The sequence below is a fragment of the Corvus kubaryi genome, unplaced genomic scaffold, assembly GCF_017639235.1.
Source record: "Corvus kubaryi isolate FWS band 111438036 unplaced genomic scaffold, C.kubaryi_AGA036_p1.0 37354, whole genome shotgun sequence".
Taxonomy (NCBI): Eukaryota; Metazoa; Chordata; class Aves; order Passeriformes; family Corvidae; genus Corvus; species Corvus kubaryi.
Window position 1 is genome coordinate 13,828,055 of NW_024581116.1, and position 17,559 is coordinate 13,845,613.

The 17,559-nt window shown below is 36.7% G+C and overlaps 1 protein-coding gene across 5 annotated transcripts in view; it reads left to right on the plus strand.

Annotated features, from left to right (window-relative positions):
* The window catches only part of MBOAT2 (membrane bound O-acyltransferase domain containing 2), a 94,607-nt gene that overhangs the window by 60,995 nt on the left and 16,053 nt on the right, over positions 1 to 17,559 (plus strand). For all 5 annotated transcript variants that reach the window (XM_042033054.1, XM_042033055.1, XM_042033058.1 and 2 more), the window contains 4 exons: positions 2,781 to 2,836; positions 9,475 to 9,529; positions 10,295 to 10,478; positions 16,086 to 16,278. In XM_042033054.1, the coding sequence (XP_041888988.1) occupies positions 2,781 to 2,836; positions 9,475 to 9,529; positions 10,295 to 10,478; positions 16,086 to 16,278 (488 nt within the window). The remainder of the gene's footprint in view (positions 1 to 2,780; positions 2,837 to 9,474; positions 9,530 to 10,294; positions 10,479 to 16,085; positions 16,279 to 17,559) is intronic.

Below are 17,559 nucleotides of genomic sequence, written 5' to 3' on the forward strand. Positions count from 1 at the left end.
CCCCTGACTCTATTGACTACATCTGCACTGGCTATAATGAGAGCTTGCAACAGAGTCATATACATAAAGACACTAGATTTACTGATGTTGAATTTAATTTCACCTTTACTAGTGAAACTGTAATCCAGATGCTGTCCCTTCCACTTCACTGTAGGGCCAAAGTGTACAACCTTGGCAGTGATCTAAGCTCTGAGCTGACTCTGGAAGCAGTGTAATTGCACTTTGTTGTTCTTGTTCTCAACATAATTAGTAGAGCTTGAGCACACTATCGCTCAAATGTGACTGTACTGCTTTCAGATAGCAGCTGGCTTTGTGGCTCTGATGGTTTAGTGGTAGCTCAGAGATTTCTGCTAGGTCTAAACATGTCCAAAGATTCCCACATCCCATCCCTGGAGATGTTCAAAGCCAGGTTGCATGGGGCTCTGAACAACCTGATCTAATTGAAGGTGTCCCTGCCCAGGGCAGGGATGATGGGGCTAGATGATCTCCAAGGTCCCTTCCAACCCAAACTATTCCATGATTTATGAGCTCTGTGCTCTGGACGGAACTGTTCTGAAGCCTAGATCCAATTCTGATTGTATGTTTGAGATGGCAGATTTAAACCACCCTTTCATGCACCAACTTGGGAGCTTGATGTATGCATATCACATTAAATCTCTGGCATACACTGCATATGCTCCTTTGACACAAGACAGAGATTACTTCCAAAACAGGCAGAGAAAGAAAACTTTCTCTGGTTCTGGGAAAAGAGAAAGTAAGATCAAGAAAGTAACTAAAGTTGCATAACCAGCTATTGAACTCCAGCATGAGCAAGTTCTTCTAAAGATGTTGGCATGGGTTCATATAGTGGTTAGCCCCAAAAGAGCTTTGAATGTGTTTACCTAGATATTTCTCCTGGCATGCAGTGCCTGTCTGGGGTGCCCAAGCTGAGAAAATCTGCTCAAAATTTGAAGGAAGGTCTCAGTTGCACTGACAGTGGAGAAAGCTAAGGGCACCTCATGCTGGAGATGCAATTGCTTGTGGAGAGCTGTGTGGTCCTGGCTGCAGTACTAACAGATCCCAGCTGCCTCCTTTGCCTTTCTGCCAGCACCTAAAAGGGATTGTTAAAATCCTACTTCACAGCCTCACTGTGCCAGGAAGGACTCTTCCTCTTTTAGTCTCTAGATTGTTGCTCCTCAGCCAAATATTTGATGATACTGGAATAGCCACTTCAGGAGGAAAAAAAAAAAAAAAAATCAACAAAACGAGAATACCAGGGTCTGCTATGATAACAATGACAGATTTATCATCTGGAATGAATGTAAGGGCTGACTGAGATCCTCCTGGACTTCATCCTTCCACCAGGCAGGACCCATGCTGTCACATGTCTGCCTACAGAAAGAAAACCCATTATATTTAGAGTCAGTTGGGGATTTCTGCCAGCACCAGGCAGGCCTACAGCTTAAATGCTAGAAAGAGGTATGAGGGATTTACCAGACTATCTGTTCCTGTTTAGTCTTCTTCCTTTATGACCCTTGCATGTCACTCTAGTCTTGATACCAGGATTTTGGGGCACAGTACAGTAGAAATTTTTTCCCCCAATTACATTTTGAGGACTGGAAATAATTGTGTGCTTTGAAACCAATTTTAACCATTACGTTAAAGAAAAAAAATTATCAGTTTGATGGACTGAACCATATGGCAAAAATACTGGTGTAGCCCTGTTAATGAAGGAGGACCTGGTGGCTTTTGGATTTGTAGTTCTGTGCCAACGTAATGTGTTATAAAAATGCCAAGTGCACTCAAGACATGAGTTGCCCATTGTGCAGTATGATTATTTTATTGTGGGGGGCTTTTGTTTGTTTTTTGGGGTTTTTTTGTTGGTTTTTTTTTTTTTTTTTTTTTGGGTTGTTGTTATTTTTTTGGCTTGGGTTTTTTTTGTCTCCAGCTTAGATACTTCTAGGTAAATACAGTTCCTGATATGTTTTTTGAGATCTGATTTCAAAGTTAAATTTCTAAATTCTAGTAGTTTACTTTTTGCATTCCCTATCCCTTCCCTACCCCAGGGAGGGGGTTTGTGATATTGAGATTCACATCAGGCAAAAGCTTTTAGATACTATGAAAATGGTATAATTTCTCAGTACAAAACTGACTTGGCTAGCCAGGGCAGAATATTTCTTGGACAGTTTAAGATTCACTCAAGTGTACCAAATTCAGAACAAAGTGAGCTCTGTTGGAGCCAGCATACTTATGCTGGGTTTTTGTTTTGCCAGATATGTTTACTTGAAGCAAAAAATAATTCTCAATGGAAAAAGCAAACATAGGATCAGGTGTTAGTAGAAACCATGGAAGTGGTCTGCATAGCTAAATAACTTACTTTAATATTCAACTTTGCTGTAGTTTTCTTGTCCTTTGTTTACTGCTACTGAAACTTAAAATGAATATAAATTGATCTTACTGTCCTTTTTTATTTACTCTTCTCACTGTAAAAAAAAAACCAAAACAGCTATGTTAGTAGAAAATACATGTGAAACATTTTGGCTATATTTGTACAACCTAATGCAGCAATAAAAGACAGGTGTTATCAAATACTACATTTAAGGCTTTAATTCTTCTCATTGCATTGAAAACTGTAGTGGTTTGAGCTAAAAAACTAATCACCTTGTCCTTGCATTGAAGATCTTCCAGCTTGGAGTAGTTAACCGGGACTCCCAATATAAACTTCCCCTGGTATTTATATGTGAAAGAAAATCCTGAATTTGTATCTAAATTATTCTTTCTTCCTTTTTTTTTTGTAACAGTCCGATGATGATAATTACACAGAAGATCACTAGTTTGGCATTTGAGATTCATGATGGTAAGATTTTTCACTGTGTTTAATTTTCCATACAAAATAAATTTAAGGAAAGTTCATGATGATTCAGTGAATTACTTTAGACCAGTTTTGTTATTTCAAGGCAAAATAAATTTTTGTGTCTCAATTGTTTCTTTTGATGCTTACTAATGAAAGTACTGATAAATGTTGCTTGGACTCTACAGAAGCTCTAAAAATGCTGACACTGTACAGAAGATATGACTTTTCAGAAGACCAGTGACACTGCTGGAGTCAGTGTCTAAAGACCACTGATACTGTTTTGGGCTAGGGTATTGACTGTGAGAGTTAACTAAAGAACTTCCTGATTCAGATATCTCTGTTGCGGATGGGTGGATAGAAAAAGCACATGTAATTTCAGTTGTGGAACTCCTTTAGTTTTAAAATGTTAATTCTTGAGTACTGCCCTAGTTTGTGCCATATACGCTGATTTTTATAAAACCTTTGTGTGTTTCACTTTGTTTAGTATCATAATTACACTCACTGCTAACATATTGCTGTGAACAGGGAGATTGTCTAATTATGTTTGTCTTCTCTCCTGTCAGATGTATCCATCAGATAAGGGGGCCCTAGTTGTGACAAAGAATCCTAATGTTGGCTTTTGTGGGTAGGGATGGCTAGGTTTTTAGTTACCTTTAAATTCAAAGGAGTAATTTTCATTTTAAAGTTTGAAAATGTCATCTAATAAACCTGTCCAGTTGAAGATTTGGGAGTGTAGCTCCAGACACCTGAATCAGGACACCTGCTGTTCTGAAATTGTTTATTAACCTTGTGCATGAAGTTCAATGTGCTTTTGTCTCATATGCATCCTAGCTTTGGTGCTGTTGATGTTTCATATTTTTTCCCATTCTTGCTAAGTGGTATTGTCTAGAGAAGCCTGTAGGCAACAACATTCAGAATATCAAAAGTTGGGAAAAGACCTTTTTAAAGTATTTTTGCATGAATGAAAATAAGTAATGCTAGGCATATCTAGTTGGTTAAAGATGTTGATGTTTAACTTCCAGAGAAAATACATTCAGAAGTAGTAATCTTGCAAGCTATAATCAACTGAAGTACGGAGTACACAACAGTATAGTTGTGTACACAGTAGTGTAGTGGAAACAGGTTATTATAAGGAAGTAATAGTTCTAGTATCAAGCAGGAATGCTTCTTCTTACTATTATTTTGCTAGGGGAAAGAGCTATTCTGAATTTGCTGACATCATGCACAAGTAGTGGAGTGGTGGTATGGAACAAGCATGTGAGTGTTCCTGGCAATCTTGAAACAAATGTTTCATTTAGTCAGCGCTATTCTTAACTTTCTTCATGAACTAGACTAGATTTTTCAGATAATTTGTATTTTCTTTTGTATTTCTGTATAGATTCCACTGAATTTTCAGTATCAGTCTTGAAATTTTGTTCCTTGTTGACCTCAGAAGTCTTTGTCAGCCAGTGTGGAGTAGCTGACAGTATATTGGAAAGATTTCTCTCTGGTTGTGTCTGCAGTTCAGCAGAATCTTTGAGCTGGATGTCGCAGTTGCAGTGTGAACATGACTTTCAAAAGTTGATGTGACCAGTGTGAATTCAGGAGCAACTGATAGTCTGGTGTCAGGAGATGCTAAGAAAAGAAATACAGGGAAGACTAAGATTCCATTAAAGCAAAGTTTTTTAACCTTAGCCTAAAAGGGATCCTTCATGAAAAGTTAATGAAAACAAGCCTGCTCTCAGTGAGCTTTTGTTCACTGTACAAAGGTCCATGCTTCCACTGGAAATTACTTAGAGATATACTGATGGGAGAGGAGATAATGTTGAAAATCATTCTACTAAGTGATTAATGGCACACTGAGCCTCTAGTCACATCAGCTTGGCTATATTAATCACCAATTACTTTATTTTCCTCCCTCATTTTTTACCAGTACATCCAAGGAGAGTAATGAAAATAAACAGCTGAAAAAAAAGTGTTGGTGTGTTGGAAGTTCCTGGTAAACGTCAAGATTCCAGTTGTAGCTAGGTTGGTTTTGTGGTAAAGGCCAGTCTTCTGGACTTGATCTTTCCGTGGCAGCCAGTTTGTTGTGTTCAGCTGGTTTCATTTGAAGGTCCTGGAGTGATCTGAATGTAACCAGAGAGGGCACTCACTCATGCTGCATATTCAAGTATCTGTCTAGCTAAGTGGATATGCTTGATTCCAAGTTGAAAGCTAGTGTGGAATCCCATAAACAATAACAGCTACCCCTGTAACAGTTACACCCCTGTGCTCTCATTGTAAGGGATTTTTTTCTTTTAAGCAGGGAAATTAAATGCAAGTTTGCATAGGATTTGGACTTGATGATCCTTGTGGGTCCCTTCCAACTCAGCCTATTCTGTGATTCTGTACTTTAAGCTTGCTGTATAATACAGACTTTTCAGAAGTTTGCATGGATCACAAACTTACACCTGAGGAGATTTGAAGTACGCCTTTCATGTATTCTGATTTACATTCTGAACTTCGGTCTTTGATAGTTCTTACCTTCCAGTTCCTTGTTACTCAAATGAGCAATGCCAAAAATGAGTAGTCAGTGTGTTAACATTTGCTTTGTATTTTTTGCTGACTATCCCTGGCATCTCACGTGTATTCTAAAGGCAGAAATATTTTTACGTATTTGGAAACTGCTGGTGTCCATATTAATTCTTTGTGGCAAGATTTAGATTTATTTATGCAATACTTCAAGCTAATGACAGAGTTAAGGGAGAAAAAGGATTGTATTTTTTATTACAACAAAGAATTTGCAGCTGTTTAACAAAAAACATTGCTTTCTAATATTTCTGTTAATTATATCAGTGAAACTTCTGTGTGGTGCCGTTTTCGGGGTTTTTGGTTAACTTGCTGGTTTCTTATTATGCTTAGGAGTTCCTTTTAATGCTCTTTCTCCAATTACCTCTTAATTTTATTTTTTTAATTTTTAATGTGCTCTCTCTTATGATAGTGATAGCATGGTGATTATTGTTTCAGTATCAGTTACCAAATTATTTTTTTATAGTACGTGTCCTTAGTGGTTAAAGGAATTATATTGTATTTTTCCCCTTCTAAGTCTTGAAGTATAGTTTTGTGCCTGCATTTTGCTTGTTTGGCTCTCTGGATATTAAAACTTATAAATTTTCTTGCTTTTTTGGTAGGTTTTTTCCAATTTTACTCAGTGGGTATTCGTAGCTATTTGCCTTTGTTGCTGCCAGTGTAACAACTAAAGTAGTAGTAGTAACAACTAAAACTGTTATTGTCTATCTGTCTGTCTTTGGATCTTAAAATGTTTTAATAACAACATGCATTTGGGCTCAGCTGGTGATTCATTTCAGAACCACAAAATTTACTGTAATTGCAACCGAGCCTGCAATAGGATCTGTATTTATTATTAATATATAATCCTATGTCTAAGCATTATTAGTTACTGATTAGCTGGATTTCCATACAAATAGAAAAGTGGATAAGTTTAACCACAAAGCTGGGGTGATGCCATGATACAGTGTTTGTAAACACTGTTGTAGTGAAACCACAGAAGCAGTCATAATATCCCATAAGAAAGCCTATGTGGCAGGACAGTGCTGTGTGCCTAAGGGTGTTGGGTTTGTTACCATTAGGATATGGGCTCCAGAGAAGGAGTGTAAAGATAGAACTTCCTCATGATCTAGACCACTTGGGAAAAATTTTGTTACTGATGTTTTACAAAATTCTTTTACCAAGGAAGGAACATAGGAGGTATTCCCTGCTTTACAGATGAGAAAATGGAGTTATAGTTGCTGAGTGACTAAATTGTGTCACCTCTGTAATAGATGTTCAATGAAACCCATTTTCTCTAACCTCTGCTGTGTGATTTGGTAGTAACTAAGAGCTGCAGTTGTTGCGGTAGTCTTCTGCTTTAGGACAGGAGAAAGCAATTCTAATAATCACCGAAGGAATGTTACAAAACCTCATGAGTTCCCTAGCAGCAGTGTGCTGCTAAAGTGGGAATGCTTCATCTCCATTGTGTAGTAGGTAGGGAACAGCTGTGGTTTACGAGGCTTCTGTTCCCATGGGCCTGGGAAATATATATTAATTCATCTCATATTGAATAAGCATCAATGCAAGAGCACCTCTTCCATGTATATTTTCTATGATTTAAAAAACCTTAATGATAGCTTCCTGAAAGCTTTCAAGATTATGACAGAGATCCAGTGGTTTCCTTGTTCTTGCATGCTATGCAAAGATGATAAATGGGCCTTCAAGGCACTGAAAAGGCATTTAAAAAACCCCAAACAAACAACCAAACAAAAACCAAAACAGGGAAAGCCACTAACCTGACCTCAAGGAATCTGCTGGCTGGAGAGAAACTTTAGTGAGAAAGGAAAATGGAAAGTTAATGGAGGCTTACTTGAATGCAATATGTTTGAGACAGCAAGTGTGTTGCTCACAAAGTTATTTGGGCCTTAAATGACTTAATATGTATGTGTGTATATAACTAAAACCTGTTTTAAATAGAACAGTTCTTTCCTCCTACCTCTCCAAAACCACAGATCATATTTCAATGGTTAGATTCTTCTGTTTCAGGTTTGAGGTTTTTTTCCCTCCTTTTTCATACCACACACAATGATGTGCAGTATTTCATTTGACTAATTACCTTTATTTCGTGGCTAATCTGGCTTTATGCAAGTTCATTTGGACACACTGAGTGATCGCTTCCTCTTTCTGACTTAAGGGTAAAATACTTGTATGGAATATAATGGCAAAGGAGGCTCCTGCTCCAGTCAGTTTGCATTGTATAGGCTAGGAGAGACTGAAGGCTCTGTATGGGACACTTCCCTGCACTAGCCATGTGGTGGGATCTACATCCATCTATTAGAGTCTTTGTGTTAAATTTCTGTTTGTGTTAAATTCAGAGATTCACTACCTGAGAACTGTAATATTATGACCTTAAAGGTTACAGAATCTTTCAAAATGCTCTTTCCACATTTTTTATTCAGTACCTTTATCAGATTAAAAGTCTTTGCTACAGAACCAAGGAGAAGATGTGAAAATGTAATGATGAGGAATAGAAGGTGCTGCATGAAGTTAGAGGGTACTAATTTGTTCTTCAGTTTCTTGCCTTGAATGGGTATGAATGGGGATGATTTTCCACTGTGAAGGATTAGGACCGAGGGAGACATTTTTCCAGGTCATATTGAAAGAGAGGAGATGGGAAGTTGGTAACCCCTCTGTATTCTCAGCTTTGTTGAAGACTAAAGTGTGGTTTTGAAGTCGTGTGTGTAGATCATGGTCACACTAAGACAACAGTGTTATCTTCTTGGTAGATAACAAGTGTTTCCATGAGTCATAGAATTAAATTAGCTTTTACTTCCCCTCAGCCCCTCAATCTTTTTTTGTCGTAAGGCTGACTGATTTTGATATCTAAAGAAAATTGGCTCCAGTTGAAACCTTATGCTTGGATCAAGTATAAGGGCTCCCCTCTATGGATTTACTGGTATCAAGGAGTGGGGTTGAAGGCAACTGTTCTGTGAGAGGAGGAGGATTTTCTATACAAACGTGTATTTTCATAAAGCACGTTGGGATTTCATATTTATATTACACTACTCTATTATCAAACTTGGTTAGAAATTGGCTGTTGGGTTTAAGCACTGCTGTGGAGGAAGATAATTGATGTGTGATCCCATAAATTTGATTTCCTTTAGGAAGCTATGTGCATAAAAATAAAGTTTTTAGTACTTGCAATGGCAAAGAAAAAATGCAAATATGAACAGCAGGAAATGGCTGCATGTGGGAATGTCTGAGCCAGTAGAGAAGGCTGCAGGAGGAGCTGAAGTGGTCATTCTGGCAGGCAGTGCTGGCTGGTACTAGCCAGGGCTGTCTGAAGGAGGGATCTCTACTTTTTTTGTTCCCCTGAATTAGTGTATTTCATAATAAATGAAAGTGTTGAAAGTCTTATTTTTTACTTTTCTCTCTTGTGGGAGTACAGATTTTGAAGACTATTTTTCAGGGATAGGTCACCAGCATTTCAGAAATAGCCACATACGGCAAGAAGGTAAACTCAGTCTTGCTGCTGAATTTAGACTTGGACTGCCCCCTTCTGCTAGCAGGGTTTAGAGCTTCTTGTTAGCGCTCAGGGAAAAGACTGTAGCACCTTTACTGCCGTGCCTGCTTCACTGGACCTTAGTCACAACCTTTGCTTGCTGTTCTTGAGGTCTGCCATAAGTTTCGAATTGCTGAAATCTCTCTTGGAATGTGTTCATTTTATGCATCAAAACTGTAATGACTGATGCAATGTTTGGGGCTTGTCCAGTTTCTGGAATTGGAAATAAAGGTTTTTAAAACCTGCAGACTGTAAAGTCTTGACCAATGTAGGAGAATTGGTTTTTTAACACTTTCTACAGGTTGTCTTAATGCTTTCCTGAAATCCATGTGATTTCAGGTTTAGGCACTGCTGGATAAAACTGAAGATATGAGAGTTTGTAATTTTGTCAGTAAGAATTGTTTGATCCAGCTCCAGCAAAAATGTTATGTGACATAATAGCTCTGAAATTGCTTGAGGCATTGAGAAATTACATTGCAGCATGAGGCTTTCTCTGCTGAGTAAAGAAGCTAATTAATGTAGGGGAGGTTAGCTGTTCTTTATTTTTTCTTTTTCCTGTCCTCTTCCCTAGGAATGTTTCGGAAAAATGAAGACTTGACTCCATCACAGAGGTGTTTGGCTGTAAGGTAGGCTTTCAGACATTCTGCTTTGGGGATGTTTTGTGTGCTTTATTAATGTTCTGGGCAATTTCTACAGCTCACATTCAAAACAGAGTGTACAAGAAACAGATCCATGCTTTTGTATATTTGTAGTTAGATTTGAAAAATATCACTAGGAGTAGATTTTATAGTTATTTAGAAAAAACATTCTATGTGGTTTATGCAAATGAATGCCATATCAGATAGGAGACTAGTAAACAGTACACATGTGAAGTAGCTGGTGAAGGAACATTGTTAAATTCTGTTTTTCAGTATTTAACTTACTTTTTCTCCTTTTTTATTCAGGACACTTGAAAAAAGTGTGTTTTCTTAGGCAAGCGAGTGTTGAGACATTTGCTTTAATTGAAATTATTGCCAGTTAACACAAACCTTTGTTTATTGATTCAATTTTTGAGGGAAAAATAGAGAACTTAATACAGTTGAACAAACACTTAGGAAAACAGCCTTCCCTTTCCTTCCTTAGGCTCAGCTTCAGTCAAACACCTCTACTGAACAAGGAGAGAGTCATTAGAGTTCAGGAGGTCTGTCTGAAAATGCTCAGTATGGATTGGGAAGAAGTGCTGTGTGTAGAATGTTTCAAGCTGTGATTGCAAAGACAGACAAACTGCTCTTGTCCGTGTGCTTTTTACTGCAGTTAGAGTAAGCGATAACATGGAGTATGACTTTTCCTACTGTGGAAATCCTGAAGAGCTACACAACCCATCTCACGAATTGCTTGTCTTTGAATTACAGACGCATGCCAAGTCTACTGGAGTATTTAAGTTACAACTGTAATTTCATGGGTATCCTGGCAGGCCCGTTATGCTCTTACAAAGACTATATTACTTTCATTGAAGGCAGATCATACCAGCTGCAACAGTCTGAAGCAAATGGGAAGGAAGATACAAAATATGAACAAACGGATCCTTCCCCAAATGTAAGATGTATGACTCTTGCCGTGCTGATGCTTATGTAATCATTGCATGGAAAGCTTGGTTTGCACTCTTCATTTACAGGCATAACTGCTGAGCTGTATCTGGAGTTCATTCATCAACAGAATGGTTACCTGTTCAAAACGTTATATGCTTATTTTTTAAAGGCAGGTTTTCTTCATGGTTTCCAGTCTGGCTCTTGTGGATAAAAGCAGATTAATTTGGAGCTTCCTAACAAGTTTATATGGTAAAAAGCCTTCTTTAAATTAAAACAGTTCATGCATGTTCACTTCTAAGCATATACTGTGTATAAAAACCCAGTCATATGTAACAAATGGAAAAAGTCATGCAAGTAGTTTCATTTTTCATGCTTGCAGTCATGTAGAGGGGTATTAAAGACGGATTTTGATCTGAAGGTGTAGTAAGATGAACTAGCCATAACACTATGAATAGTACTCCAAGCCACATAATACTTTTTTTCCTTTGGTCTGTTATTGGAGAAGAAACCAAATACGTAGAGAAGATAGTCCAGTTCATCATGCCTTACAGGAGAGATTGTATGACCGAAATTTAAATCAAAAGCTCATAAAACTTGTTACTTTTAAAATTTAGTCCAATTAGTTTAATGCTCAGAGTACTGATTATTATTTTTTCACTCTTTTCATATTGTCTTAAATAGTAATGTATTGGGCATTTAAATTTGCATGTGCCTAAGATAATTCTTACCTCACATAAGAGGCAGAATTATCATGGGGTCAACTGGAACACTTCACATGGATGGCTTTTGCTAATTCCAGCACCTGTTGCCCATGTTTTGCTCATGTTGTGACACCAGCTGTTGGTGGAACAGATGAAGGTGTTCCCACATTAGCTGTTTGTTGTGTCCTACCATGTAGAGGTTATGGCCCCACAGCTGGGCCAACAGGGAGTGCTTCCTAATCAGTTGGGGCATCTCCAACCACTTCCATGCTTGCAAAGCAGGTGAGGACTCTTTGCATGTTCCGTTCTACCCTTCTTGTGTGGTTGTAGTAACTTGCACAACAGGAATGCAAACTAGTGTCTGGAGGATGAACACTTCAAGCTGCTCCACAAGTAGACAGAGCATGTAGGCTCACACAAGTGAGCTGTGGAGCAAGTTAGGAAGGATGAAAGACACAGGGAGAATTCCTTGTGTAGATTGGCATCACATGGCCCATGCTCTGCTTTGATGTGTTGTACTGACAAAGTTGCAGACACTTTCGTTTATAAACATTGTTTTGGCCCAGGAAAGTCTTGTGTACTAAAATCCTATTTCTGCAGAAAAGTGTTAGGTAGTAAAATTATTGCAAATGAGTGGAGGTAAACCAAATCTGCCCATGTCAGTACTGCAGGACACACATCTCCTGATTGCCCTGATAGGACTTCCTGGCTTTTTACCACATAATCTTGCTAGTACTCTGGACAAGGTCAATAGAAATAAATGTAAACCTATGATGGCTGCTTCTTTCAGGTAAGTGGTTTTCTTCAAAATTAATTGCTCTTAAGATGCTTGAAACTTTTGTGATTTATGCTGCATTAGCTTTTGATATAAAAACAATGAGCAGCTGTTTATGCTCCTGATACTTCATCTCCCAACTGGTGTTAGAGAAATCTGGCTGCATTTTATAACACCAGTGAGTATTGTGTGCTTTTGGAGAAAGATGAATGATACAATTTCACTGCATTTGCTGCATCAATTAAAATATTGTCTTGTTCTAGAAGAATGTTTAAATACCATTAACCTTATATGAATACTTTAAATTTTTTATTATTTCAAGAAGAATAAATTTTTAGGTAACTCAAAAAAAATTGAATTGTAGTGGGGATCAGCAAATGTTAATGTCATAAATAAAATAATCCTTGAGCTGAGTTACAGTAAGTTTCATTTCTTGTTAAATATAATTACATAGCCAAAGTAGTTCATGCCAGCCTCCTCCTCTCTACTGTGTGTTGACTGCATGATGTTAACTTGGTTTAGTACTTTTGCTGTGCTCATTGCATGTTAAATGAATCGAGTCACCATATTAAAACTTACTTCTTATATCCCTCCTATTGTGCCTTTTTGCAAGCTATCATTTGTTGGTGCTCAAAGTGGTGTCAACTCTCAGAAATTAATATCTGTCTTTGTAAGTTTCTTTTTATTATGGCTACCCTTAAAATACAAGATTCCTGTCAGCAGATACCTGCTTTCTTGCTTATTATGCAGAATCTTCCTACAGGTTATAATGTTCTTGCTTAATTCTCTATAATTTTTATCTGAGGTACCAGCCTCCCCAGAATAATGTGCTTTAATACAGTCCAATATTATGTATTATGTACTGATTCTTTATCAACCTAAGAGCAAATTCATTCAAATAAAATTTTTGAAGATTCCTCCCTACTTTTTTAATCTGTTTTTATGTATATGTGTTTATGCAGTAATGTATTTCTAAAATTTCTGAGCTCTGTGTTTTACCATTATTTCTTCAATTAGAAAGCTGTTCCTGAACCCCTTTCTCCAATTAGATATCTAGATTTCAACCTAATTATATTCCCACCTAATTTATGCACATTTAGTTTTGTTCTGGCATTGTCTTCTAGCTTAAGTACCTTTTTCCCTTCCTAGTGTTGATCATATTTGATATTTTTATACAGGTACGCCTAGTTCATCAAAACTAAATGAGCCAGGTCTTTTTACCTTTTTGTTATAAAATAATTTGTATATCCTGCTTCTTCTGAGGTCAAACTTATCCTGCATCTTATGGTCTTTTAATTCCTTAACAGAACAGTTATTTTGCTATGTTGAAAACTTTAGAGAATAAATGAAATTAAACTTCAAGTTACTTCATCCTTGTAAAAACTGACCAACCCTCCTGTGTGACTGTGCAATTTGGTGATTGCCCATTTATGCCTTGGCAAAGAGGGTTTTATTAATAACCTGGTTAATTAAGTAATAGGAAGTGAATGAATGTTTTACCAGATGCATTTCTATAGGTAATTGAACAATGATTTTGTTGCTGTCAGTGTACAGTGTCATAGTCTGATTCAGATAATTCGATCTAGTCTGAACCTACTTTATTGTAAAAAACAAACAAAAACCCACCACCAAAACCCACCAAACAACACACCACCACACTTTCCCACCAAAAAAATTTCAAACAAACACACCCCAAACAAAATGCCAAAAATCTAGGTTTTCATCTGATTTGTTTCTCTAGTCCGACTCAGCCTAAGGGAACACAAGCCAAACCTCCAGTGAAGGAGTGGAGGCAGGGCAGGACTCTGCTTTGCATTGCAGCCTGTGTTTGGCTTGGCCTTCAGAAACTCTGCTTAAACCAGTCTGGAAACAACAGCTCCCTGACTTTGTAGAGGTGGGAGATTTATCTCCATCACAGTTTTCTAGGGATACTAATATCCCTGATTCTGATCCCTGTAAATGGTATCAGCATGCTGGGATTTATAATTCTTGAATGAAGTAGTGCAATTAAAATAAAAAAGTTTACTTTATGGCAGAGTCTTGTATGAGTTCATTATTTTTTCTTAAAATAAATTTTGTTGAAACCCTCATGCTTTTCCTTAAAAGAGGTGTTTTCACCTCGTCAATTTAGTTAAGAAGAGAAATACAAAGCATATTTGGCATTGAATAGGCAGATGAATGATTTCTGTTTACTAACAGAAAAATTGGTAAATAGAGACAGTGGCACAAAGCAAGCCTTTAAACAGAGATAACATTATTTATTTATTATATTATAACTGGCCAAAACATGTTTTTGAGACTTTGTGGTCATCTTCAGATGGAAAGCACCTATTTTATGTATTCATGCTTATATTTCTCATGCAAAATTGAGCATGACTTCTAATTATGGCTTAGGCGTTAAAATTAAATCCTTGCAAATGTCTTCAGAACTTCGGGGTGATGCCTTCTGATATTTACAAATATCAAATTTTTGTGTTTGTCAGATAGTACATACAAGAATTAAAGATTCATTAGTTTTAGTAGTAACTGATTTTGTGAACGTTCATTTCTATATAAGATCCTGAAGGTGTTAAGCCAACTGAGCTTTCCCTCTGCTGCAGCGAAGAGAGAGATCATTTCACGTTGAACTCTTGTAATAGAATAAAGTATTAACATGAAGTTTATTAGAAAGCAAGTAGAAACAAATAATTAAACACCAGCTTTAACCATTAGTAGGTAGTTACCTGCTGAATTATCTGGTTGATTTTTTTTTAAATAGCTGGGATTCCTGATCCTCTCTGAAATACCTTCTGAGATGAGCCAAGTGAAATATATGCAATATCCAAAAATACCCTCACCGTTTTACAGCTTTTCCAAGTCTATTTTTTTATCAGGTTGTACCACTTCTTACTCTGCAACTGGGTGAATCTTTGATACCATGTATCTTGCCAAAGTGTGTGCTTTCAATTGGCCATTTAATGCTCCATTCTGTATCGTGGAACAGAATTGCCCTTTATTTTGGAACTAGACATGTGGAGCTGAACTCTCAGTGAAACAGGATGTTATCCTTAAAACTTTGGGCGAGTGTACTGGAAGCAGCATAGACAGAAAGATTCTGGTTATATTTTTGTTCTGATGCTTCAAAGAAAAGTAGATTGATTGTTTTCTTGTTAAGTTTAGTATCTGTAGAATTGTAATGTAAATTAAAACTGTAATGTTTAAATATCGAGATTACATAAAATAAAAACCTGAAAATTGCATTTAAATGAATTAGCTCTCCAACTTCTCTTTTGTAGGTGCTTGGTTTAGTATGTTACTGGGGACTTTCACAAAACATGGTGTCTGCCCTTGGGATGTGGATCAGACTAGTGACTTAGAACAGTCGGTGTCAGGCATTTATTGCTCTGTTTGTTTTATAATAGAACCTTAGAAATGTTTTACTAAAAATGCATACTCTTTGGTGTGGTGGTTATAGCGAAGCTGAGTTTTAAGTAAATCTGAGTAGGTCCTACCTGAACAACACACTTTTACATATCTGTGAGCATATTATTTGTCCCATTATGGCTTGATCACTCTGTTTGGGAAAACATGTCTGTCTAGAACTGATTGACTGAAATTTGGGCTGAAATTCATAAATCATTTCAGTGTTTTAATTGGTTTAGAATTTAGATGCTGTAATAATCCAACAGAGATGATTGATGTATTGAGTTGGGCAGCAATTGAACACCTGCACTATGGCAAAGATTCCTGAAAAGAAACTGAAGCTTTGCCATTGTTTTGGAATCTCTGCAGTAGTAATAGTATCTTGTCCTAGATTATATGTTTTATGATGTCTTAACAGTTTAATTGCTTCAGTAATTTGACAAGAAAAAAAATTTGAGTTGCAAAACGTGTTCTGGCTCATTGTAGTCAGACTGGATTTGTTGTGTTGGCCAGGAGAAGTGATGCTTACACCTTGATTAATATAACAATATTCCTTGAGGATCTATAAAATAGAGATTTTTTCTTTAAAAACTATTTTAAAGTTGCTAGTATATATATTACTAAAAAATTAACATATATATATATATCTATAGGGAAGGAAGATTATAGCTTTCCTTTGTTTCTAGAAGATAAACAAAAAAATGAAGCTTACAAAATCTCCATCTTAAATTTTCAGATAGCTGTGGCACAGAAACTCTTGATCTGTGGACTGTCCTTACTCTTCCACATGACTATTACAAAAACTTTGCCTGTGGAATACAACATTGATGATAACTTCAGAGCTACAGCATCATGGCCTGTAAGGTTTTTCTACCTATATGTGTCTCTTATGGCTGCCAGACCCAAGTATTATTTTGCATGGACTTTAGGTAAGTATACGTTTTAAAATATAATAATAACAGAAAGAGCATGTACTGAGAATCATCTGAGATGTGCGCACTTAAATGTGTATTAACAAGTGGCAGTGCCCTCTTGAGGCCTTAGGAAAACCTGGTTGCATTTAAGTATTTCGAGGTATTAAGTACATTGAATAGTGTCTCTCTTTTTGAGAAACAAAAGCTACCAGAAATTTAAGCACAGTGTTGGGAGAGTGTTGCAAATGAGATCATAGTCTCCTTTACAAGTCTGAGTGAAACATAAGGAGTTTTGGAGAGTGATAGTGTTTCAGTGAACAATGAACTTAAAAAAAAATTAGTAGTAAATCTGGTCTGATGTTAAATCTTTCTTTTTGTTTGTTTGTGGCTTTTTAAAAATTTATTTTGATACCTTTCTTTTTGGCATATCTTCAAAGTTAATTTTAACCTCTTTCTGTGGTTAGTTATCAGTAATTTGCTTGATGTTATTCAATCATGAAGGAAAATTAATACTTTGGCATTCAGATGCATGATACTGCTGTTAATAGTAGGTGGCATTTTCAGAATTTGATGGGTTGACGCTTCAGTTTTAGTATTTGTTTACTAAAAGTTTGAATGACTGGTGGGACAACATGCTTAGTAACTTATTTAAGACACTTGAATAGATTATATAGTTTAAGGAATATTTTGCATTTCCCCTCATGTTACTTGTAAAAAAAATGACACATACAGCAAGAAGATGCTTTATTTAAGTAAGCTGACATCTTGGAAGTGGTTCAGACAACAGATTTCATCAGCTTCCTCCTCCTCTCCAGTTTTACATATTTGCCTCATAATTCTTTTGAAAGAGAATCTGTGGGAACAATTCAATAAAGAAAGCTTTAGTGTAGCAGAGCAGCATGACTCATTTACAGCTGTTGGTTTCATTCCTGGTAAATGAATAAAATGCTTTCAGCTTGTCTGGATATAGTAATTCTGGGGCTTGTTGTGGAAAGAAATACTTTTGTATATTGTGGTCTTACATACCCATATCATCATCTGTAAATAGTAGTAGTCATCTGAAAAGTGAATAATTTTATTTGGGTTATTTTTTGCCTTTAATACTTCAGTTGGATTCCTCCTTCTGCACTTGCTAGCAGTGTAGAGCTAGCATTCCTTTGGAAAATACCGAAGAAAATAAATGATACCAGCTCTGTACTTCTAGTTTGTTAGGTAGCTTTTTTTTGCCTTCTTTCCACTTTGTCTCATCTAAACTTACATTGGTAGGAGCAGAATGTGAGCGGCTTTAAAAGTTTT